The following is a 24,275-nucleotide window of genomic DNA, read 5'->3' as shown; positions in this document are numbered from 1 at the left end:
GGCCCCACTCGCTTTTTAAAAACTGGCACTTAAAACTCCATAAGTAACTGTCTCCACAATCTCAATTTCTCTTTAAGAAGTTAACTCACAACTGACTGCATCAGACCAAATGTAGAGAAATGTAACACTGTGACCAAGTCCATCCGGGGAAAGTTACGTTATGCAAATGTTCACAAAAATAAACTTTCCCTGCAGGAATGGTCTATTCAGCCAAGCTTCCTCAGACAAGTGGTGATATTCCACATGATCCCCTCCCAACCCTCATCAGCCCATGTCCCTTCTCCTTCAAATTCATAATGAGTCTTTCTTAAAACCACTCCTGCTACTCCCCTCAGTCACCCTCTGAAAGTTCTAAGTTTATTATTAAAGTGTGTATATGTTACCATTTACTACCTTCAGATTCATTTTCTTGCAGGCCCTTAAAGGGAAAAAAAGTAATTTTTTTATACGAAAATACTATACATAAACAAAGATTGATAAATAACCAATGTGCAAAGAAAGACCAACTGAGTGAATAAAAATAATACTGAGAACTTGAGTTGTAAAGAGTTGTAGAATCAGTTCAGAGTAGTGGTGAGTGGAGTTATCCACGCTGGTTCAGGAACCTGATGGTTGGAGGGTAATAACGGTTCCTGAACCTGTTGGCGCAGGACACAAGGCCGCCTGATGGTAGTAGCGAGAAGAGAGCGTGGCCTGGAAGGTAGAGATCTTTGATGATGGATGCTGCTTTCTTTTGGCAGTGCTCCATGTGAGTATACTCAATGGTGGGGAAAGCTTTGCCCGTGATGAGCTGGACTGTATTCACCACTTTTCGTCGCCTTTTGATAGACCTGGGACAGATCCTTTGTTATGTCAATACAAGGGAATTTAGGGCTGCTGACCCTCTCCACCTCCAATCCCCTAATGAAAACTGCTCTATGGACTTGCCGCTTCTTCGATCATCAGCTCTTTGCTGTTGCTGACGTTGAGTGAGAGGTTGTTGTTGTGGCACCACTCAGACAGTTTGCTCGATCTCCCTCCTATGTGCCAATTCATCATAATATTTAATTTGACTAACAACAGTGGTGTTGTCTGCAAATTTAAAAGCAGCGTTGGGCCGTACTTAGCCACACAATCATGGGTATAATGTGACTAGAGCAGGCAACTAAGTTCACAGCCTTGTCATGCACCTTGCGTTGATGGTAAGGAGAGATTGAGGAAGAGTGTGGAGGAGGAACCTGGAAGGGAATTTCCCTTCTTGGGGAAAGAAGCTGCTCCTGAATTCCTTAGTTAATGTATTAGTGACTCTCTTATATCTACAGTTCCCAGCTCCGAAGCAGCCACAAATGCAAATACTTTCTCCAAATAATCTTTTTTTTTTTTAGCTCTTTTACTATCTTAAAGATTAAGATAATCTATTTAGGAGAAAGGGGCACAAAGTGTTCAATTTTTCTGCCTTTCTGTTCAAGTACAAGAAATTAACTCATTTAAGAATTTAACCTCTTGCCTGAATTGGTTGGGAGTGAGGTTGAAGCAGGTTGTGTGAGTTACGTAGTATGAAGGGTAGGTGGGAGGATTTAGGGGAGCAAGCTGGGCAGCTGGTAGAGCCACTGTGTCCCAGCTCCAGTGACTCGCAAAGCAATACGATATAGGAGCTGAATTAGGCTACTTAGCCCATCGGGTGTGCTCTGCCATTCATTCATGGCTCATTTTTATTTTCTGTCTCAGCCCCCTTAAAGTCACAGAGTCATAGAACACTGTCAAATCTCACCTCAATCTTCTACGCTCTGGGGAATAAAGTCCTGACCTATTCAAACTTTCACTATAATTCAGGTCCCCAATAAACCTGATTAGGTCTTAAACTATTTCATCATAACATTCCAATTCCTGTACTCAATACATTGATTTAAGAAGGCAAATGCACCAAAAGTTTTCTTTACGACCCTGTCTGCCACTTTCAAGGAATTATGGACCTGTATTCCCAGACCCCTTCTGTTCTACCACACTCCTCAGTGCCCTACCGTTCACTGTGTAAGACCTACCTTGGTTGGTCCTCTCAAAGTGCAACACCTCACACTTGCCTGCATTAAATTCCATCCGCCATGTTTCCAGCTGATCCAGACCCCTCTGCAAGTTTTGAACGTCTCCCTCACTGCCCATTTCACCCTCAATCTTGGTGCCATCTGCATATTTGCTGATCCACCTCACCACATTATCATCCAGATCGTTGATATAGGTGACAAACAACAATGGACTCAGCATTGATCTCTGTGGCACACCATTAGTCACGGGCCTCCAGTCAGAGAGGCAACCATCCACTGGTTCTTCTCTCTGGCATCGTCTGCGAAGCCAGTGTGGAATTTACACATTCTTCCTGTGATCCTTTCCTGTTGAGTTCAGGCATCCTCTTATGTCTCAAAGACACGAGGGTTAATGAGTCATTAGGCGCCTATAAGTGGCCCCTAGTGTGTAAGGGGGTGACAGAATAAGAGGAAAGTTGATAGAGATGTGGGGAGAATAAATAGGATTCGTAGAGATGGATGTTTGAAAGTTTGCACAACTCAGTGGGCCGAATGACCAGTTTTCATGCTTCCATAAAGGAATCCTTTGACCCACTTTGGAAAAATAATTCAGGATAGATCTGTCCTGCAGTTCTAAATGAACAAGAGAAGGTATGGAATGGCTGGTGAGATATGCTTAAATACGCTGACAGAAATCTCTCTGCCCTTTGGGATTCAAACATCCATTAGTGTTGTGGGACTGTTTGCCAAGAGGAAATTTAAAAAGTAACCATCACTCCACAATACATAGTGATATTAATAAAGCCTAGTCCATTATCAGTTCTGGTTCCATTAGAATTGTTTATTTAGATAGAGGCCAATATAACTGTCAATATATCAGAGAGATACGAAAGACTGGGATTGCTTTTATTGCTTTTATTAGGAAAAAGAGCATTCGGAGGATATTAATTAGAGGATTTCAACATTAGGTAAATGTTTGATAGAGGAAATATGAGAAAAAATTTACACAGACAAGAATCGAAAAGCAAATAAACTGCCCATGACCTAAACTGAAATAGAAACAGAAAACCCAGGAAGTACTCAGCTGGTCAGGCAGGACTGGTAAAGGAAGTGACAGAGTTAATACTGCAAATCAATAACCTTTCATCACAATCACATCAGGTCAGGTTTATTGTCATTTAACTATATACATGTATACTGTCAAATGAGACAATGTTTCTCCGGGCCAGAGTGTAAAGCACTATAGTACACATAACACATAGTAACTTATGAAAGTAGGATAGATTCTATAGATGGATTACACATAAATTAACAAACTAAAGTACATAACTTAAATTTTATAAGGTTCAGAACAGATTAACCGGTGAGACTTCAAATGCGATGTGGCAGGGAGTTCAGACGCCTAATGGCCTGCAGGAAGAAATTGTTTCTGATCCTGACCGTTCTTAATTTTATACATCATAGTCTCCTGCCTGATGGTAGAAAGTCAAAGAGGATGCTGGATGGATGGGTGGGATCCTATATAATACTAAGGGCCCTGTGCACGCAGCGTTTCTGATAAATGTCCCCGATGGATGGTAGGGAGACCCCTTTGATCCTCTCAGCTGTTCTCACAGTCCTTTGTAGGGAATTCCGGTTCGATGCTCATCTGCTCCCATACCAGGTGGAGATGCAACTGGTCAGGGCGCTCTCAATGATGCTCCTATAAAATTCAGTTGAAGTGGTTGGGGAGGGGGGAGCCTCGCTTGCCTCAAAGGTGGGAGGAGAAGATGGCAGCGCGATGCAGTGTGCACAGCTCTCCGGTGAAATGATATCGTAGTTGTAAGTAGGACGCCGTGCACAATTCTGATTTGATGGAGACAGACATGAAAAGCACAGTGGAACATTTGGAGAAACTTCTGAAATGCTCGGTTCGCTGCCGCTGCTACTGTGCGATCGAGAATCTCCGGAGGGAAGGCCCCAACATCCTCGGCTTTGCCTGCTGCTGACGGCCGGGACTGGGGTCGAAGCGCTCGGCAGAGATGGTGCTTGGTGCTCGGTGTCAGAGGGCTGGTCGGAGGCTCGAAGTTTTCGGACGACTCAGAGTTGGACTGTGGTCGGGCATGACAGGGAGAGTTTTCTTCCTTCTCCCATCTGCGTGAGATGTGGGACTTTCGAGAGACTTTGAACTTTTTTTATCGTGCCCATGGCCTGTTCTTCATCAAGTTATGGTATTGTTGCACTGTTGTAACTGTATGTTATGATTATGTGGTTTTTGTCAGTTTTTCAGTCTTGGTCTGTCCTGTGTTTCTGTGATATCACACCGAAGGAATATTGTATCATTTCTTAATGCATGCATTACTAAATGACAATAAAAGAGGACTGTATGTCCTCATAATCTAATAATCTAATCTAATCTAATCTCTTTAGGAAGTGGGGACTGTGCTGGGCCTTGTTCAGGGAGATGATATTAAGGGACCAGGGTGAGGTCATCCGTGATGTGAACTCCCAGGAATTTGGTGCACTTAACTCTCTCTATGGAGGAGCCACATATTCGCAGAGAGGGATGGTTCATCTGCACCTCCCTGTAGTCCACAGTGATGTCCTCGGTCTTCCCCACATTCAGACTTAGATCGTTGTTCTTACACCACTCCACCAGCCAATCCACTTCCTCTCTATCCTCCAACTTATCACTGTTGTCGATGAGGCCAACCACTGTTGTGTCATACGCAAACTTGACATGCTCTGAGCTGAATCCTGTGACACAGTCATGCGTCAGCAGTGGGTAAGCAGACAGCCCTGGGGAGTGCCAGTGCCCAGTGTAATGGGGCCCACACGGACTGACTGGCCTTTAGTTCAGAAGTCCAGGATCCAGTTGCAGAGGGAGATGTTGAGACCGAGCAAAGGCAGATTCTCCACCCGTTTCTGGGGTCTGATGGTTGGAAAGATGGTTGTCAAAGATGTTTGAAATTCAGAGGAGGGGAGGGGTGGAGAGAACACAGGATTATCTGTGTAAAGTGGAGAGCAGGAGACACTGAATGGCACAAATGAGGCAAAGAAATAGTGACAAAGGCTTGTTAACCACAGCTAACCTGTCTGGTGTAGATTTCAGCAGGTCATGACAACAGGGGAGAGGTGAGGTAAAAAAATAATGCTGAAACGATGTAGGAGTTCTTAGAGAAAAAATAGACAGGTCTGCATCTGCGGGTATACAAAGGGCAAGCGGATAATCCCCATCTCCCTCTTTCTCCAGTCACTGTCCCCTTCTCCCTCTAATCCTACACTCCAAAGATCTCCCTCTTCCTCTCTCCCACTGATCCTTGTTCTTCCCTCCCCCTCAATCCCTCTCCCCCTCCAATCCTGTACACCCCTCTCCTTTTGCTATTCAATTCAGTCCTGTGTGCTGCTCAGTCCCATCTATCTGACCCCTTTCCTACCTTCTTCCCCTTGCCCTCTACACCCTATGACTTCCTGCTCTTTGACCTTCTGCCCCTCACCCTTCCTTCTACCCACAGTCCCTTTGGTCACCCTCTCGTCCCACTCCGAACTGCTGCAACACCCCAGTCCTGTGACACAGACACGACCCCCTGCCTTCTTATTGCTCCAGCCTCCTGGCAAGGGCCCAGCTGTTCGGTGGAAGGAACTAGAAGATCCGGAAAGGAAGAAACTGGCCTCATCCGGCAGCTCCTACGGGCAACTGGACGGACACCGCACTGGTTGGGCTTCGTGGGTGCTGGTAATGGGCGATGAACTCTGGGAATGCACGTGTAAAAAGATGCAACTCTTTTGTCTGGTCACTCCTGGTGTGCACACACACCCCTCTATAATTCACTGATCAACTGACAGGGATAAATGTAATGGTTGTGATTCTACAATTCAGGGACATACAGACACTCTGGCTTGAAGATACCTGCAGACTGTAGTGTACAGGGGTTATTTGTTACTTTCCAACTTTGCCCAATAAACAGCAGAGCAAGGCGGCGCATGCTCTCAGCTCTGTAGCAGTACCAGTGCACCAGCTAATTCAATTTGCTGCTACAGCAGCTCGTTTATAGCTGGGTGTGTTTGAAGTAACCTCCTCTCCGCAGACCAGAACTCACTTAGTGAAACTACTTACCAAACTGCTCCTCTCAACTCTGCTCTGGTCTCTGACCATTTCAGTACATCTCCCTCTCCTTTCAGCAGGCTGGCAAAGCTTTGAAACACTGGTGAGTGCGTGCTTTTCTAAATATTTTTCACATTTAGTTTTTGCCATGGCAGGCATGGAGAATTTAACTTAGGGTTTCTCAGTGAAGCTAAAACTTTGCTTTAATACTTGATGTGCTATAACTGGTCGCAGAATTAACATGTAATGCCTCCTTGGACCCAGTTTCCTGGCTAAGTTGAGCAGGTGTGAAGGAAGTCTCAGTGTGTACAGGCAGGTGGAGGACTGATATAAATTACAACATCAGCTCCCCAATACTTTGATCCTTCAGTAACACTGAGATTTTGAACAGGATTAGACAAGTGCCCACTGACTGTTTTGACCTGCCCTTTGTATATTCACCCAGCTGTTATACATTCCGCCCAATACACACTCCCATCCCCACAGCTACATGTTTAACAGCAGTGCTTTGGTTCCTGCAAAATTCTTGTGCAGAGCAGCTGAAATCAAGATATAGAATCTTCTGCCTGTGCAGCACAGTGCCGGGATGCTTGGCTCAACTGCTCCTCACTGTAGTTTTCTGCTCCACATTGCCCTGCCATCCCTCTGCATCATCCCCTACCTCCGCATCCATCAGTCCTTTCTTCCCTCTCACATCTCTCCAGCTGCCCTGTAAACCTATCTCTGCATTCACATCAACCATTCTCCATGGGGGTGTGCTCCGAAGGTCCAAATCCTCCCCGAACGCCGTTCCCCCTGAGTTCGTTGTTGATGCAGGACAAGGTAGTGTAGTGGACACAGTTTGGTTCAGGCTGGTCACTGAGGGCAGACCAGCTCTGCTTGATGAGAGGCTCTTCTCAGTGACTGAAGCCATGATCAACCTTGGCTGTGTTAGCCCCACGGTCAGATCATTGTCAGTATTCACAGTTAAGGCTCAGGCATACAGACCTGACGCACCAAAGGGCTTCCAGTCCCATCACAGCATAATTCTGTATTTTGGGGATAGGGGCTGGGTGTTGGGGCGCACTGTTACATTTACAGTTACTTATATATATCATGACTCCTCACACACACACATACATACCAAAAATACATGCATACAGATATGCATATAGATGCATACGCACACACTCAAGAAGATGTGTACACTCCAGTTCTCTCTCACACACACACAAGCACACAATTAGCTCAGTGTGGAGAGAGGCAGTTCTCAGGGAGAGAGATAGTGGAACTCCGACATGAATTAAATGAAACAAAAGTTGGCTGGTTGTGTCAATCATAAATTCATCTTAGAACTGCTCACCAGATTTGAGATGGTTTCTTTATGAATGTATTTGTGTATAGCTGGGACGTTCAGGTCTATAAGCTCAGTTCGGGTTGTGTTTCCAGACAACACAGTACAGACAGTGTTTCCAATCAGCACAGTTCAGACACAACCCCCAGCCCTTTGGTCTCGGCCTGAAACGTCGACTGCACCTCTTCCTAGAGGTGCTGCCTGGCCTGCTGTGTTCACCAGCAACTTTTATATGTGTTGCTTGAATTTCCAGCATCTGCAGAATTCCTGTTGTTTGAGTAAGAGGCTGCTTTTTATTTGTAGCTATTCCCATCCCGTTTAAGACTATTGCAGTCTATGATGAATGGGCTCTTGACCTCACAATCAATCTCATTATAGCCTTTTTGCAACTTGTTGCCTGCCTGTGCTGCACTTTCTCTGTAACTGTCACACTTTATTCTACGGTTCTGGTACTGTTTTTCCTTTGCGCCAACTCTATGCACTGATGCGATGAAATGATTCGTATAGATGGCATGCAAAATTAAGTTTTGCACTGTATCCCAGTGTGTGTGTCAACGATGAACCAATTTATCAAGTTAAAACGTTGCCACTTTGTACAGGGAGGCTGAACGATGGAGCTGAAGAAACCAATCTTAGCCGCAATCATAATCCTTCTAAGCAGTGTTGTTGCTATCATGGTTATCGCCATCATGCACTTGAAGAATCACACTATCCCTGCTGGGCTAAAGGTAGGTCGCTCTTTGTGGCTGGGCAGGAGATGCAAGCACACGCTCGTGAATGAGTTGAGATTCAGAGTGGATATAGAATCGTCCAGTGAGGAAATGGGCCCTTCAGCCCAGGAAACCAGTCCTGGTGTGTGACACCATGGAAACAGGCCCTTTGGGCCCAACACATTCATGCCAGCTGTGTTGTCCAGAGAGCTGGTTCCATCTGCTCATGGTTGGTCCATAGCCCTGTAAACCCCTCCTGGTCCATCTACTTGTCCAGATGCCTCCTAAGCATTGTCAATGTGCCTGTCTCGACTACAATTTATTAGAGCTTATCCCAGATACGCGCCCACCCTCTGCGTGAAGAAGCTGCCCCAATACGCTTCTTAAATCTCTCATCTCTGATCTTAAACCAGTGCTGTCTTTTTTTAGAACCTCCTGCCTGGGAAAGAAAGGTTGAGGTGCTTTTACACTGTATATGCCGCCATCTTCTTAGGTACTGTACCTCTAGCCGGCCAACCCTCAATCTCCTGCATTCCTGGGAACTAATCCTACCCTGACGTTATTTTATTCTCCTCACACCCCTCTTCAAACTCCTCCGATTCCATCACTAACTCTCACACAACTGGTCAGCTTGCAGTGACCGATTAACAGGCCAATCTGTACACCTTTGGGGTGTGGGAGGGAATCAAAGCAACCGTGTGGTTCCCGAGAGCCGAGAGGAGTCGGGTCTAGAAGCCAAACGTACGCAGGTTGTGGAGGCAATTCCAATCTCAGTAGAGGAAAGGAAGTGGGAGAAGTGCATAAAGGGGATAAACACTGGAGGGTGAATAGGGAGGGGAACCAGATGGTCTGCATGGCCAGCAAGGATATGAATGCTATAACCATATTGTGACCGTTGACATAGGAAATGTAATGGGAAATATTACTACCACACATTAAACATTGACGTAGACTGTATCTTACTGTAGTCTAACTGTATCTTCTTGTACTCCATTTGTATCCAACTACCAACACAATAACAACATCTAAATGTACCCTAAGTGTACCTAAAGTTCTGCCCTATACAATCACGGCCTAATTGAATCTATATTATAACTGCATCTAACTACGATCCAACTATATCGTATCACTTGTCGTTAATTGTACTTTATCACAGTTTTAACTATCCCTTACTATGTCCTAACTGTGCATCTTTTCAAGTATGGAATTGTCTTCGACGCAGGAGCCTCGAGTACAACTGTTTATGTTTATAACTGGCCGGCGGAAAAGGAGAATAACACGGGTGTCGTCAGTGAAAAGTACAAATGTAAAATTGAAGGTGCGGAACTCAAGTACATTTCAAACATACCTCTCATTGGTTAAAAGAGGCAATTAATTCACAAAACTTAAAGACTTGGTGGGGAGAACGTGATAACAGGAAAGGAAAACTAGCATTAGATGCTGATCAGCTTTCAGGTTGCTCATTCACTGTGGCAATGGGGGCTTTTCATAAAGGCTACACCAACAGGAGGGGAAACTGTTTCTTTTGGACAGTGCCCTTGACTGAGTTAAAAGGTCATGGACTTGGGCCTGTGTAAAAAAATTCTGGGTTTACGCATTCAATGAGGGAGTTATTAAGGGTTAGGGGTACCATCTTTCAAAAGGGAAATGGTATTGTGGTTACAAGTTCCTATTGGTCAAGCACAAAAAGATCCTATAGCAACTTTGATGAAATGCCAGGGTACTCTCTATGATATCCCAAACAGCACCACTTAAACCAATCCTGTCATTTTTGTACAATTATTTATGGAGCTGGCCGTGCCTAAGGTGTGACATACAGGACTTCATTATCAGTAACAACACACAAGATGCTGAAGGAGTTCAGTGGATAGTCAACATTTCAGGCCGGGATTCTTCAGCTGCATTGATAACCAGTATAACAGGGCGAAGGGAAGGAGCAGAGAAAGAGCTAACAAGATATAGTTGAGAAGGGGGGAATGAAAGTAATGGGAGACGCTGGAAAATGATAGGTGGATGTGACAAATGACTGAAAATTATGCTTTGGGAACGCCTGAGGACTTTAGGATTCTTTAAAGTATATGTCTTCCCATTATCAGGATCGGCCATTTCCGATTTTGACCATAACCCAGCGGAGGCAGCTTCTTCATTGGAACAGTGTCTCAATAAAACAATAGAAGAGATCCCGGCAGAGAAACACAAGGCTACGCCACTCTATTTTGGAGCTAGTGCAGGAATGCGACTACTCCGGTAAGATAATAAAAACATTTACTTAAACAATATCACACTGCAAAGTGAAAAGACTAAGTCATTCAAAAAACCCTGAGATTATAATAGAACACAGAATACTACAGCACAAGAACAGGTCCTTCCATCCACTTAGCAGTGCCAAACTAATTAAACAAGGATTAAATGTCTGACTAAATTAATCTCCCCTGCCTACCTAATGCCTATGTTCCTCCATTCTCTGCACACTAAGATGTGACGTCCCTCCATTCTCTGTGAAACATCACTTCTCCTGTACCTCCAGCCAGAGTAAAGTCCAATCAACCACTACCATCTGTCTTCTACGATGCAGCCAATTCTGAATCCAAAAGGCCAAGTCTCTAGGAATTCTATGTATCTCAGTCTTCTGGATGAGCCTACCATGAGGGACATTGTAGACTACATCCACACCTCTATCTTCATCAGTCACCTTCGTCATCTCCTCAAAAAACTCAGTCAAGTTACCAGGACATGACTTGGCCCACACAAAGCCATACTGCCTATCCCTGTTTAAGACTATGGTTTTCCAAATGTTCATAAATCCTACCCTCTAAAAATCCTCTCATACAGATTCCCTATCACTGACGTGAGGCTCACCAGTCTATAGTTTCCAGGATTATTCCTATTTCCCTTCTGGAATATCAAAACAACATTAGCTACTTCAAAGTTGCTGGTAAACGCAGCAGGCCAGGCAGCATCTCTAGGAAGAGGTACAGTCGACGTTTCAGGCCAAGACCCTTCGTCAGGACTAACTGAAGGAAGAGTTAGTAAGAGATTTGAAAGTGGGAGGGGAGTGGGGAGATCCAAAATGATAGAAGACAGGAGGGGGAGGGATGGAGCCAAGAGCTGGGCAGGTGATTGGCAAAGGGGATGTGAGAGGATCATGGGACAGGAGGTCCAGGGAGAAAGACAAGGGGGGGGGGGGGAACCCAGAGGATGGGCAAGGGGTATAGTCAGAGGGAGAAAAAGGAGAGTGAGAGAAAGAATGTGTGTATAAAAATAAATAACGGATGGGGTACGAGGGGGAGGTGGGGCCTTAGCAGAAGTTAGAGAAGACTAACTTCATGTTCATGCCATCAGGTTGGAGGCTACCCAGACGGAATATAAGGTGTTGTTCCTCCAACCTGAGTGTGGCTTCATCTTTACAGTAGAGGAGGCCGTGGATAGACATGTCAGAATGGGAATGGGATGTGGAATTAAAATGTGTGGCCACTAGGAGATCCTGCTTTCTCTGGCAGACAGAGCGTAGGTGTTCAGCAAAGTGGTCTCCCAGTCTGCGTCTGGTCTCGCCAATATATAGAAGGCCACATCGGGAGCACCGAACGCAGTGTATCACCCCAGCCGACTCACAGGTGAAGTGTTGCCTCACCTGGAAGGACTGTCTGGGGCCCTGAATGGTGGTAAGGGAGGAAGTGTAACGGCATGTGTAGCACTTGTTCCGCTTACAAGGATAAGTGCCAGGAGGTAGATCAGTGGGGAGGGATGGGGGGGACGAATGGACAAGGGAGTCGCGTAGGGAGCGATCCCTGCGTAAAGCGGGGGGGTGGTGGGAAAGATGTGCTTAGTGGTGGGATCCCATTGGAGGTGAACTTCGATGTGTGTTGCTTGAATTTCCAGCATCTGCAGAATTCCTGTTGTTAACATTAGCTACTTGCTAGTCCTCTGGGACCTCACCTGTTGCTAGAGAAAATGAAGATCTTAGTCAAGGTTACAGCTAACTCACCCTTGCATCTCTCAATAATCTGAGTGTGTCCCATCAGACACTGGGGACATACGCCTTAACTTTCTTCAAGAGACTCAATGCTAACACTTTCTTTATCTTTAAATGCCCCAGCATATTAGCACATTCCATACAGATCTCACTATTATCACCTTGGTAAATATCAACACAAAGCACCCATTTAGGACCTCATCCATATTCTCCGCTTCGAAGTACATGTTTCCTCCTTTATCCTTGATTATCATCTTGGGACTCTCATTAATCCTACTTGCCAACGATTTTTCATAAGAGGAGGGGGTCATTTAACCCCTTGCACGGTCTCCAATCAATACGATTATGGTTAAACTGACATTCCTCAGGTCACACTCTTGCATTTTCCCTGTAGCCTTTGGCTCAGCTCTACACTAAGACAATCCAAAGATTCACTCTCTGAGAGAAATAGTTCTTTCTCATCAGATTTAAATGGATGCTACTTTATTCTGACACCATGCCCTCCGGTTCTGTACTGTCCCATGATAGAAAACATGCTCTCAATATTTACACGGTCTAGACCCTTGCCAATCTTACATGTTCCAAATGTAAAAGGTGTACATGTCTTTAACTTGGCTCCACCTCTTCTGTTCCATCTGTCAGAACACAGAATTCATCTGCCTCTACTATGATCCTCTCTGCCATTGAAAACTACCTCCGCTCCTCACCATTTGATTTTAAAGGTGCCCAAATTATCTCAGGGAAAGAGGAAGGGGCCTACGGATGGATTACGGCGAATTATTTACTGGGTAACTTCGGCCAGGTTTGTCAAAGTCACATTCATGAGGTAGGGAATGTTGTGAGCGGATTAAAAGCAGGTGAAGCAGCATCTATGGAGAGAGAAGCAGAGTCACACTCACAACACGCTGGAGGAGCTCAGCAGGTCAGGCAGCATCCGTGGGAAAGATCAGTCAACGTTTCGGGCCAGAACCCTTCGTCAGGACTGTAGGGGGAAGGGGCAGAGGCCCTATAAAGAAGGTGGGGGGAGGGTGGGAAGGAGAAGGCTGGTAGGTTCCAGGTGAAAAACCAGTAAAGGGAAAGATAAAGGGGTAGGGGAGGGGAAGCAGGGAGGTGATAGGCCAGAAAGGTGAAGAAAGAATAGGGGAAAACACAATGGGTAGTAGAAGGAGGCAGAACCAAGAGGAAGGTGGTAGGCAGCTGGGGGAGGGGGCAGAGTGACATAGTGATAGAGGAAGCGGGGGGGCGGAATTACCAGAAGTTGGAGAATTCTATGTTCATACCAAGGGGCTGGAGACTACCTAGACAGTATATGAAGTGTTGCTCCTCCAACCTGAGTTTAGCCTCATCATGGCAGTAGAGGAGGCCATGTATGGACATATCTGAATGGGAGTGGGAAGCAGAGTTGAAGTGGGTGGCTACTGGGAGATCCTGTCTGTTTTCAACTCTGCTTCCCACTCCCATTCAGATATGTCCATACATGGCCTCCTCTACTGCCATGATGAGGCTAAACTCAGGTTGGAGGAGCAACACCTCATATACCGTCTGGGTAGTCTCCAGCCCCTTGGTATGAACATAGAATTCTCCAACTTCTGGTAATTCCCTCCCCCTCCCTTCCCCTATCCCAGTTTCACTCTGCCCCCTCCCCCAGCTGCCTACCACCTCCCTCATGGTTCCGCCTCCTTCTACTACCCATTGTGTTTTCCCCTATTCTTTCTTCACCTTTCCTGCCTATCTCCTCCCTGCTTTCCCGCCCCCATCCCTTTATCTTTCCCCTTACTGGTTCTTCACCTGGAACCTACCAGCCTTCTCCTTCCCACCTTCCCCCCACCTTCTTTATAGGGCCTCTGCCTCTTCCCCCTACAGTCCTGACGAAGGGTTCCAGCCCGAAACGTCGACTGGTCATTTCCACTGATGCTGCCCGACCTGCTGAGTTTCTCCAGCGTGTTGTGAGTGTTGCTTTGACCCCAGCATCTGCAGAGTATTTTGTGTTTACGAGAAGCAGAGTCGATTTTTCAGGTTGAAGACCCTGTATCAGAACGGACAAGTTAGCAACCATGTTAATTTTAAGTTTCAGAGAAAGATGTAAAGGGCAGTGGAAATATTTCTGGTAGAGTGAGACCATGCTTTTGAGTGGAGGATGTGCTAGCCCTCTTCCTTTAATCTTGGGGCTGACCGCTACTGGTGGCACAGACTCTCCTTTGTATCATTAGTACTTAGGCACAGAGTGCTGGGCAGGGTGCTCTATCAGAGAAAGGTCTAGCATTTGTAAGTACTTTCACTACTATGACGTCTCAATGGGAGCAGTCTTTTTAAATGTCTTGACTGGATAAAGTTATTACACAGAACAAGACACACTTATGTCTTATGGAGATTCTTGCTTAGGGTGTGCCATTTTGAAAACCAAGTTGCTTATAGACATGGCCCATCGTATCCCGGAAGCTCATGCAGCCAATAATAATGCATGGTTACAACATGGATATTATTGACAAGCATACAGTTAGCTAAATGGGACGGTCTTCATCACCAGTGGATCTGCTTGAGGGTCAAGTTAGCAATGAATACAAACTACAATGCAAGGGAGAGTCTCGGTGATCTTCTTTATTATGCTGCTTTGGGATCTTTTATGTTTGTGAGAGGAGCTCGGACCTCTGTTAAACATTATATCCAAAGGATGTTACTGTATGTACAAATATTGTAGCATTTCCCTTGTACCACAATTTACATGTGCAAGTCCCAGGAGTGTGGCTTGAAGTTAGGACCCCTTTTCTGAGATGAAGCAAAGCTTCCAACTTTTCCTTGTGCTATTTATAAAGAGCTACCTAACAGCTAGACAAACTGCTCCCCTATGCTAATGTGGCTCAGTGCCAAATTTTGTTTGTTTGCACATCTTGGGGCATTACAGAAACACTTTGCGTTATCACCATATAATTGCAATTTGTCATTGTCTCCGCCCAACATTATTAATGCTCGTCTGTTTTCTCACCCAAATCCCTTGGCAGAGACGTATTTGGAAACAATTAAATCGACCTCTCACTATAAAGACGAAAGGTACCCTGGATCTGGGTGGGGCTTCGACAGAAATAGCATTTGTCCCCGAGATGCGTTCACACAAGTACGAGATTACAGAAATCACACTGTATAACAACAAATATGATGTCTACATTGAAAGCCTGGGCTGTTATGGACGAGATGAAGCTGAGAACATTTATTGGGCAAATCTCATTCAGGTAAAACTGCTAAGAGTTCAGACTAGCTGCAAGTGTTTTTCAGTGTTTCAAAACCATTAAAGGCTCACACATCTAAAACATCTTTCAACACAGTAGGACATTCTAAATGTTTCATAGATAAGTTTGAAAGTTTGATTGTGACGTAGAGAGCAAGCACCTGTAATAGCAATCTGATAGTGACCAGATCAGGACTCTTCATCAGTATGCATTAATATTAAAAATTGGCCATGAAGAGCTCACTCACACTTTCAAAATTGTGAAGGAATCTTTTTTGCTCACCAGAGAAGGCAGACCTTACTTTAACAGCACCAGTTCTGGAGTCAAAGTCAAATTGATGGTCATAGGCACATGTGCAATGAAAAACTTACTTGCAGCAGCATTATGGGCACATTGCATCATATACACAGCAGTCACAAGAAAAATAAAAATTATACATGATTTTTAAAAGAAAGAACAAAATTAGAACAAAACGGGTCTACTTTAGTGCAAAGTGATCAAAGTGGTCACAATGTTGCTAAACTTAAGATGAGTAGGGTTGTACTAGTTGGTCCAAGATCTGGACGTTTGAAAGGATGAAGCTGCTATTGAACCTAGTTTAGTGAGACTTCAGGCTTCTGTACCTCAAGCGTGAAGGTATCTACATCCATTCTGTCAATGTATCTTGGCAGGGTGGATAAGGAGAGAATTTAGAACAGCAGGTCACTTTGAGAATGAAGGGTCACCCATTTAATGCACATAGGACCATTTACTTTCCCTCAGTATTGACAGTCTTTTAAGTACTGTTAGGGCAGAAATGGACGGATAGTTGATAAGCAAGCTGGTGAAAGGTCACTGTGGGTAGACAGAAATGCAGAGATTACTTTTGCATAGGAATCTGATCATTTGCAGCACAGCCTGATATGGAAGCTCTAAAGCATGGGATCACAAGAGGCTGCAGAAGGCACAGATTGTGATAGATGGATGCCCTCTTCTCGTTACTATCATTGGGGGGGTGGATCAGGAATCTGAAGACCCATACTGAATGAATCAGAAACGGCTTATTCCCCTCAGCCATCAGATTTCTGAATGGTTGATGAGCCCTTGAGCACAACCATGTTATTCTTTATTTTTGCACAATTTATTTTTGTAGTTTATAGTAATTTTACATCCTTGCACTGTACTGCTGCTGCAAAATGTAATACAAGTCAGCGATATCAAATCTGATCCTAATCAAATGAAATGGCAGAACAGACTCACAGGGCTGAATAACTGCTGCTAATTTTGTTTTCACTTTTTTGTGTCTATGTGTTCAACTCAATCTCTTAAAGTGCTATAAAATACAAGTTCTTTGTTTTATTTTTATAAGATCTATAACTGCTTAAACATGTACATATTTTCACATACTTATGTTTCATAAACCCAGAAATCTGCCAATAAATCATCCATTGAAGATCCTTGCCTTCCCTCACACTACACCATGATCCTCCCAATGGAGGAAGTCCTTGGAAGTTCATGCATTGGAGCGAAGTTACGAGAGGGCTATAATCCTGACAATAATATCACTCTCATTGGGACTGGAAATCCTATTCAGTGCTGCCGGCAGTTGTTATCAATATTTAACTTTAAATCTTCCTACGTTAAGGGCGTCTGGAGAGAGCGTCTTGTTCCAATCAATCAACTGATACAAGGCAAATTTGTGGTAGGTTACTAGCTAAATGGAATGTCACAACTTGATTTCCTCATATTGTTCAAGTCATGAATTTATTTCTCCTTATCTAGGCCTTTTCTGGTTTCTATGATACAATGGAAGCCTTGAACTTAACTGGATCATTTCCCATAGATGTCTTCCATTCAACAGTCCAGTCTTTCTGTAGGAAAAACTGGAATCAAGTAAGTGACGTAATTCAAAACTGTTTCTTGTTCACTTAAATCGGCAGAGCGCCTTAAATCCATGGTGGCTGTGAGCTTGTCTGCTTTGGTATCACTGAGAGAGATCATTCTTAATACCTTTACTGGGTAGACTTATTACACAGGAGAAGCACATGTCAGGTGCTGAGTGTTGCTGAAGGTGTGCCTATTTGAAAAGCAAACAGGCATGGCCCATGACACACTGCTTATGTAAATCACTTCTGAAGTACTGCATTTTAGAGATGGGGTACGCATCTAACAAATCAAATATAAATTGACAGTGATAGATGTAATATAAAAGCACTTCATGACCATTAGCCTACATATAAACTAAAATTTCTACCTTGCAGGTCCAACAATTACTGCCAAATGTGCCAGACCTGTATCGCAAAGCATTTTGTTTCAATGCCTATTACATCTTTGTTCTACTAACGGAGGGTTACAAGTTTAATGAACAGACTTGGACCAATATTAATTTTCAGAAACAGGCAAGTACAAAAAAACATTGATTTTACAGCTCCACTGATGTTATGTGCTTTTTGTGATGTATTTGATAGGACTTAGATTTTAATTCCTACAAATCCTAACCCTGATGAAAGGGGAGGGAAATATCTTCACTCACCATCAGGGCATGTTACTGAGACACTTTGGAAGGAAGATTCATCTCACTGTTTCAATGAGCTTATTGAATGGAATAATATCAAGAGTGAAATGGTTCACTGCACACAGCAGCACCTGTAGCATATTCAATTAACTTTGCAGATGTGTTGAGGTGTGTGGGATTTTCTCTTCCTTCATTCACCAGAGTTCCAAGATCTATTGGCGTAATTGAAGTGAATTTGTTTATTTTAATCAATCTCCTGTGCACTCTCGAAGATGTATAATAAAACTTCTAGTCCAGGATTTGAGTGCCAAATTTATATTTTCTGGACAATTGACAATGGAAAATGGAAAAATACGTAGGACTGGTTTAGTTGTGCAACAAGAGAGTGCAGAATCGAAATCAGGTTTAATATCGCCAGCATATGTCATGAAATTTGTTGTTTTGAGGCAGCAGTACATTGCAACATATATTCACAAAACTATAAATTACAATAAAAGTATATATAAATAGGTAGCACAAAAAGAGAGGGAAAAGAAATAGAGGAAGTGTTCATGGGTTCGTTGACCATTCAGAAATCTGACGATAGAGGGGATGAAGCTGTTCCTGAAACATTCAGGGTGTGCCTTCAGGCTCCTGTACCTCCTTCCTGATGGTAGCAGTGAGAAGGGGGCATTCCTGGGCGCTGAAGGTCCTTAATGCTGGATGCTGCCTTTTTCAGGCATTGCCTTTTGAAGGTATTTTGGAAGCTGGGGAGACAGGTGCCCGTGATGGAGCTGGCAGAGTTTACAACTTTCTGTCGGTTTTCCCAGCCCTGCGCAGTGGCACCTCCACACCAGAAGATATGATGCTGGAAGTCTAGAGCAGTGGTTCCCAAATTTTTTTGGTTACTGCCCCCTTGGCTCCCAGACCACATCCCCGTGAACCACTCTCCCTTTCTGGCCATTACATAAACACTATCAAGAGTTTTGATTTACAATGCACAGTGAAAGAAAATAGGAACTGCAAATTCAGAGCAGTGACAAATTGTTGCAAAATATTCAGATCTATTTAAAGCTAAAAATTATTTCTTTATAATTACAATAAGAACAATTTTCATCCACAATTTTATAGAGTACATCAGTAGCCCAACTATTCACTACTTCATTGCCTTTCCACCTTTCAGTGAGATGGTGGGCTTGGTGCAGTGATATCAACTTCTCAACATCAGGCTGAATATCACTAAGAAGGGGTCTTAGATCCCCATGTTCAGTAATTTGCAGTACGTTTCGTTGACTTGAAAGAAGTTGGGCGACTGCACTGAAACCATGGTCCACTATATATGGGAAAGGCAATAAAGAACATCTTGACCTTTTTCCACAGTGCAGGTTAGCAGAGATTCTGCCACCAAAAGTCTTAATATGACCTTTTGAATCTCAGCCTTGGCTCAAAAGTAATTTTGTATCAAGATCAGTACTTCCTTTTCCATGTTTTCATCTTAGGTGAACAAAACCAAAAAGTAAAGATTTGCTGCCTAGCAAAGTGATGCATCCAATTGCAGAGCAGATACTGTTCTCCTAGAGATGTTGCACAATGTGTCTTCCACATTTTCAGAGATTTCATCTATTCATCTTTGAAAAGAGCTGTTACTGAGTGGAATCGTTTTAATTATTTGGTTTGGTCTGGTGACTTATGCAAAACTGTACTCAGAATCTCCTTTACTGCTGGCAGAATCAGTTCTTCTCAAATCATATGTGGCTTTCCTGATGTAACAATGAGCAATGGAAGGTTGTATGAAGCACACAAACTGTTTCATTTTGAAGTGCTGGCAAACATGTTTTGAAGTGTACTGGAAATAAGCCAAGTTCTTGTTTGCTTTATCAGAGGGTATCCTCTTCAAATGTTGAAGGAGCCTTCAAATGTCATTAAGACCATTTGAAAGGGCAGATTTTGAACTTTACCCCTTTGAATGCCCTACCCTAATTAACAGGAATTGTATCACTGCATGATGAAAGCCATACGAGCTTCGCTGCATGACGAGTATGGGAATAGTACTAGCTAACACTGTACTGTAATAGTGAAAAGGCCCAGAAATAGAACAACTTCTTCAGTCCAGATTTGCCATCATGTGCGAAGTATAGAAGTGTCAATTTGCTTTTCAACAACTTAAATGAACTTTGATCGAAGTCAAAGAGAATAGTGCGTTCACAAGAGATGAGGTGATTATGTGATCATTGTAATCAATTATGAGGCACAGATCAAATCCCTCAGTTGTCCCCCCTTACTCCCAAGTGTCTACCCCCAACCCCTCATTATCTTTATCACCCTCTTATGAAGTCCCACCGCTTCTGGGAGGGGCGATATCACCCACTTAGGGAACCACTGGTCTAGAGCAACACAAAGGTGCTGGTCAGGTAGTATCTAAGGACGAAAATGGAAAGTCAATATTTTGGGTTGAGATCCTTCATCTGGACAAGGGAGAGGCAACTGGTACGATAAGGTGGCGGCAGGGGGGGGGGAGAGACAGTGAAGCAAGAGCTGGAATGTGATATATAAATCCATGTGATGGGGGGTGGTGGTGATTATAGGTAAATGAGAAAGGGAGAAAGCAAGAATGGGAATGATGTCAGAATCTGGGAGGTGATAGGTGGAAGTGATAAAGGCTGAAAATGAAATCTGGTAGGAGTGTTCAGTGGAACGTGGAATAAAGAGAGGGAGGTGGAGAAGGTAACCAGTGGGTGATGGGCAGATGGAGAGAGTAATGGAAGGGGAAAAAGGGGAGAAGGAAGCAGTTACCATTAGTCTGAGAATTCAGTGTTCTTGCCATCAGGTTGGAAGTCACCCAGAGGGAATATGAGGTGCTGTTTCTCTAATTTGCATTTAGCCTTGACCTGGCAGTGGAGGCTGAGGGCAGAGGTTGGTGCAAGAAAGGAAAGAAGCAAGGGTACCCAACCTGTGTCTGGTCTTATCAACGTAGAGAAGTGGGAGCAATAAATAACAACAGATTAACATGTGAAAGACTGCCTCACCTGGAAGGGCTGGTGGTGGTAAGGGAGGCGGTGTAGGGGCAGACGTAACACTTTGTTTCACTACAGGGATGCGTATCTGGAGAAAGGGGATTGGTGGAGGGATGAGGGGATCACTCTCTCCATGATTCTGAGACAGAGACAGAGAGAATGATGTGTCTGACGATGGAATCCCGTAGGAGATGGCTGAAGTTATAAATAATTTATGTTTAGCAGAGACTGCAGCTGCTGGAAAATCTGGAACGTGCAAAGGCACTGGAAAAGCTCAGCAGTTCATCCAGGCAAATAACCTCTTCCTCAATGTCAAAAAGACAAAAGGAGATGGTTATTGACTTCAGAAGAACTCACACCCCTCTTACATCAGCAGCGAAGCAGTGGAAACCTCGAGCAGTTTTCAGTTCCTAGGAGTGCACATCTCACTCAACCTATGCAATCAAGAAAACTCATTAATAATGTTCTGTGTCTATCCACAGATTCTCAATGATGTTTGAGTCAGGGGACTGTGAGGGCCATGGCAAAACCTTCAGCTCTTGATGTAGCCCATTGCAGATTTTGAAGCGTGTTTAGGTTCATTATCCTGTTGTAGAAGCCATCCTCTTTTTTTTTCGCTTCGGTATTTTTACAGATGGTGTGATGTTTGTTTCCAGAATTTGCTGGTATTTAATTGAATTCATTCTTCCCTCAAGCAGTGAATATTCCCCGTGCAACTGGCTGCAACACAAGCCCAAAGCATGATCGATCCACCCCCGTGCTTAACAGTTGGAGAGGGGTTCTTTTCATGAAATTCTGCACCCTTTTTCTCCAAACATACCTTTGCTCATTGCTGCCAAAATGTTATATTTCAACTTCATCAGTCCATAGGATTTGTTTCCAAAATGCATCAGGCTTGTTTAGATGTTCCTTTGAACCTTTTGAATAGAACTTTTTGACTTCAATGAACAAAGGTAGGTTTGGAGGAAAAAAAACATGAAAATGTTAAATATAAATACATTATATATGCATTGATTTTATGCACATAAAGTAAAGGTACAACTGCCTCTGCATAAGGTGACTGATGATAAAATAGTGGGGTGGGTTTACTGTCTGTAAAAAAGCCAAAGATGAAGACGATGGCTTCTACAACAGGACAATGAACCTAAACACACCTCAAAATCCACAATGGACTACCTCAAGAGGCGCAAGCTGAAGGTTTTGCCATGACCCTCACAGTCCCCTGACCTAAACATCATTGAGAATCTGTGGATAGACCTCAAAAGAGTACTGCATTCAAGATGGCTCAAGAATCTCACAGAACTAGAAGCCTTTTGCAAAGAAGAATGGGTGAAAATCCCCCAAACAAGAACTGAAAGACTCTTAATTGGCTACAAAGAGCATTTACAAGCTGTGATGCTGCCGAAGGGGGTGTTACTAAGTACTGCCATGCAGGGTGCCTAAACTTTTCCTTCGGGCCCTCTTCCTTTTTTGTTATTTTGAAACTGTAAAAGATGGAAATAAAATAAGTTTTCTTGATTAAAATATTAAAGAAATGTGTCCTCTTTAACTTTATGCCTTTTGGAAATCAGTGCATCTTTTACTCGCTTAGCTATTCACAGTAACAGAAATTTTGACCAGGGGTTCCCAAACCTTTGCATGCCACTGTATACAGAAAGGTGTTGGAAAAAGGCCAGCTATCATAAAGGACTCCACCCACTCCGTTCATAGGTTGTCCCACTCCCATCAGGGACAAGGCTACATAGCATCCACGCTAGGACTAGACTTTCCCCAAGCAGTAAGGTTGATCAACACATCCATCTACTAACCCACCCGACTATTTTATCATCAGTCACCTTATGCAGAGGCAGTTGTACCTTTACTTTATGTGCATAAAATCAAAGCATATATAATGTATTTATATTTATCATTTTTAAAATTGTGTTCTTTAGTGTGTTTTTAAAGGCTGCATCGGATCCAGACTAACAATTATTTGTTTGCCTTTAGACTTATTTATTGAATAATCTTGAACCTATGGATAGTCGTTTAGCTATAGGAGGTTAGATAAGTTTGTTATCAACTCGATGCTCTTTTCCTTCCCTAGTCGTAATAGCTGTAAATCCAGTTAACCTGATAGATTGGCAGAAGTTGTATATTAGCTGACTAAAATGCAGAGGTTAGCTCATTACAATGGAAGTGGTTGTAAAAGGTAACTAGTAGATATCAGTAATGACCCCCTGGTCAGCAAGCATCAGATTTTGCATCAGGTAGTTATTACATCGCACCAAAAAAAATATTTCAAGTTAATTTAAAAAGTTTCTAAACTGGTAGGTAGAAACCAACGTACTGGCACTATGGTTGGACTTCAAAGCTCTTAAACTTTTTAAGCAGACACATTGATATCCTTTCACACAATCTGAAATCTACACCTAAGAATTCCACAATGAATGATCTAATCAATGGTGAGTTTAGTTTGTACAGTATTTCTTCAGAAACTGGAGGTTTATAGGGCTGTTGGAAATTACAATGAAAATTTTAAAAAACTTGAAGGCCACTAAAGAGATCTTAACTTGGGCTCAAGATTTCTGCTCTTTCAAGTCTCTCTTATAGATCATACTGAAGCCCATAATCTCCAGTTGCCTGTAAATCTTTGCTTCCTTAGACTAAGTTATCTGTCCTAACATCTCAAACGACTTGGTGCCAAATTTAATTTGTAACAGTTCTCTGAAACATCATGGAAAAAAATGTCCTTAATGCCCATACTATTACAAGTTGCTCCATCAGGCAGAAGACACAACTTGAAAGCACCTATCACCAAACTCAGATAGTACATGCTGTTATGACTCTTATCGCCCCTTAGTACAAGATAGACGCTTGACCTCACAATCCACCTTGAAGCTTACTGTCTGTCTACAATACTCTCGACACTGTTGTGCAGTTGTTTTTCTTGTGTATACAAATACACATGGATGACATGCATAACAGTTTTTCACTGCACTTCATACGTAATAAAGCAATTCATCCGAAGCTAGAGCAGGTGCATGTGGAACCGGTGAATGAAATGACATTATAAATCATGAATAATCTTAAGAATAGTTTATTGAGGATGGTGTGTATTATAAAGTTGGAAGCCACCAGGTAATATCACATATAGCTGCTCTGTGACGATTCAATCTAGAGATAGAAGTGACACTATGAATATCAATGTAGTCTTCTGAAACCTTGGGGCACTACAGAAATGAAACTTGTATTATCATCACCCACTGATACACTTTCCTATGTTGCAGGTGGAAAACAACAGCATAGGCTGGTCACTTGGTTATATGTTGAACCTTACCAACATGATCCCTGCAGAAAATCAAGTGAGCCGAACACCAATGAGTGAAAGTGCATTCAGTGGACTCTTGCTTCTGTTTATAGTTCTGGCCCTATTCTGTTCCTTTTTCATTTGTATTTCAGTCATACGATCAACTCCATTCATATGA

General features: G+C 43.3%; 1 protein-coding gene across 1 annotated transcript; it reads left to right on the top strand.

Moving 5' to 3' along the window:
• Positions 1 to 8,028: 8,028 nt before the first annotated feature.
• On the top strand, positions 8,029 to 24,275 carry entpd3 (ectonucleoside triphosphate diphosphohydrolase 3). Its single transcript, XM_072261004.1, has 9 exons — positions 8,029 to 8,145; positions 9,328 to 9,445; positions 10,224 to 10,374; positions 12,743 to 12,902; positions 15,100 to 15,327; positions 16,730 to 17,005; positions 17,086 to 17,196; positions 17,565 to 17,702; positions 24,078 to 24,275. Exons 1-9 carry the CDS (start codon positions 8,029 to 8,031, stop codon positions 24,273 to 24,275), a joined length of 1,497 nt encoding a protein of 498 aa, XP_072117105.1.

The sequence above is a fragment of the Mobula birostris genome, chromosome 1 (genome assembly GCF_030028105.1).
Source record: "Mobula birostris isolate sMobBir1 chromosome 1, sMobBir1.hap1, whole genome shotgun sequence".
Lineage (NCBI taxonomy): Eukaryota > Metazoa > Chordata > Chondrichthyes > Myliobatiformes > Myliobatidae > Mobula > Mobula birostris.
Note: the sequence above shows the minus strand (reverse complement) of the source record. Positions and strands in the feature narration are given on the sequence as shown.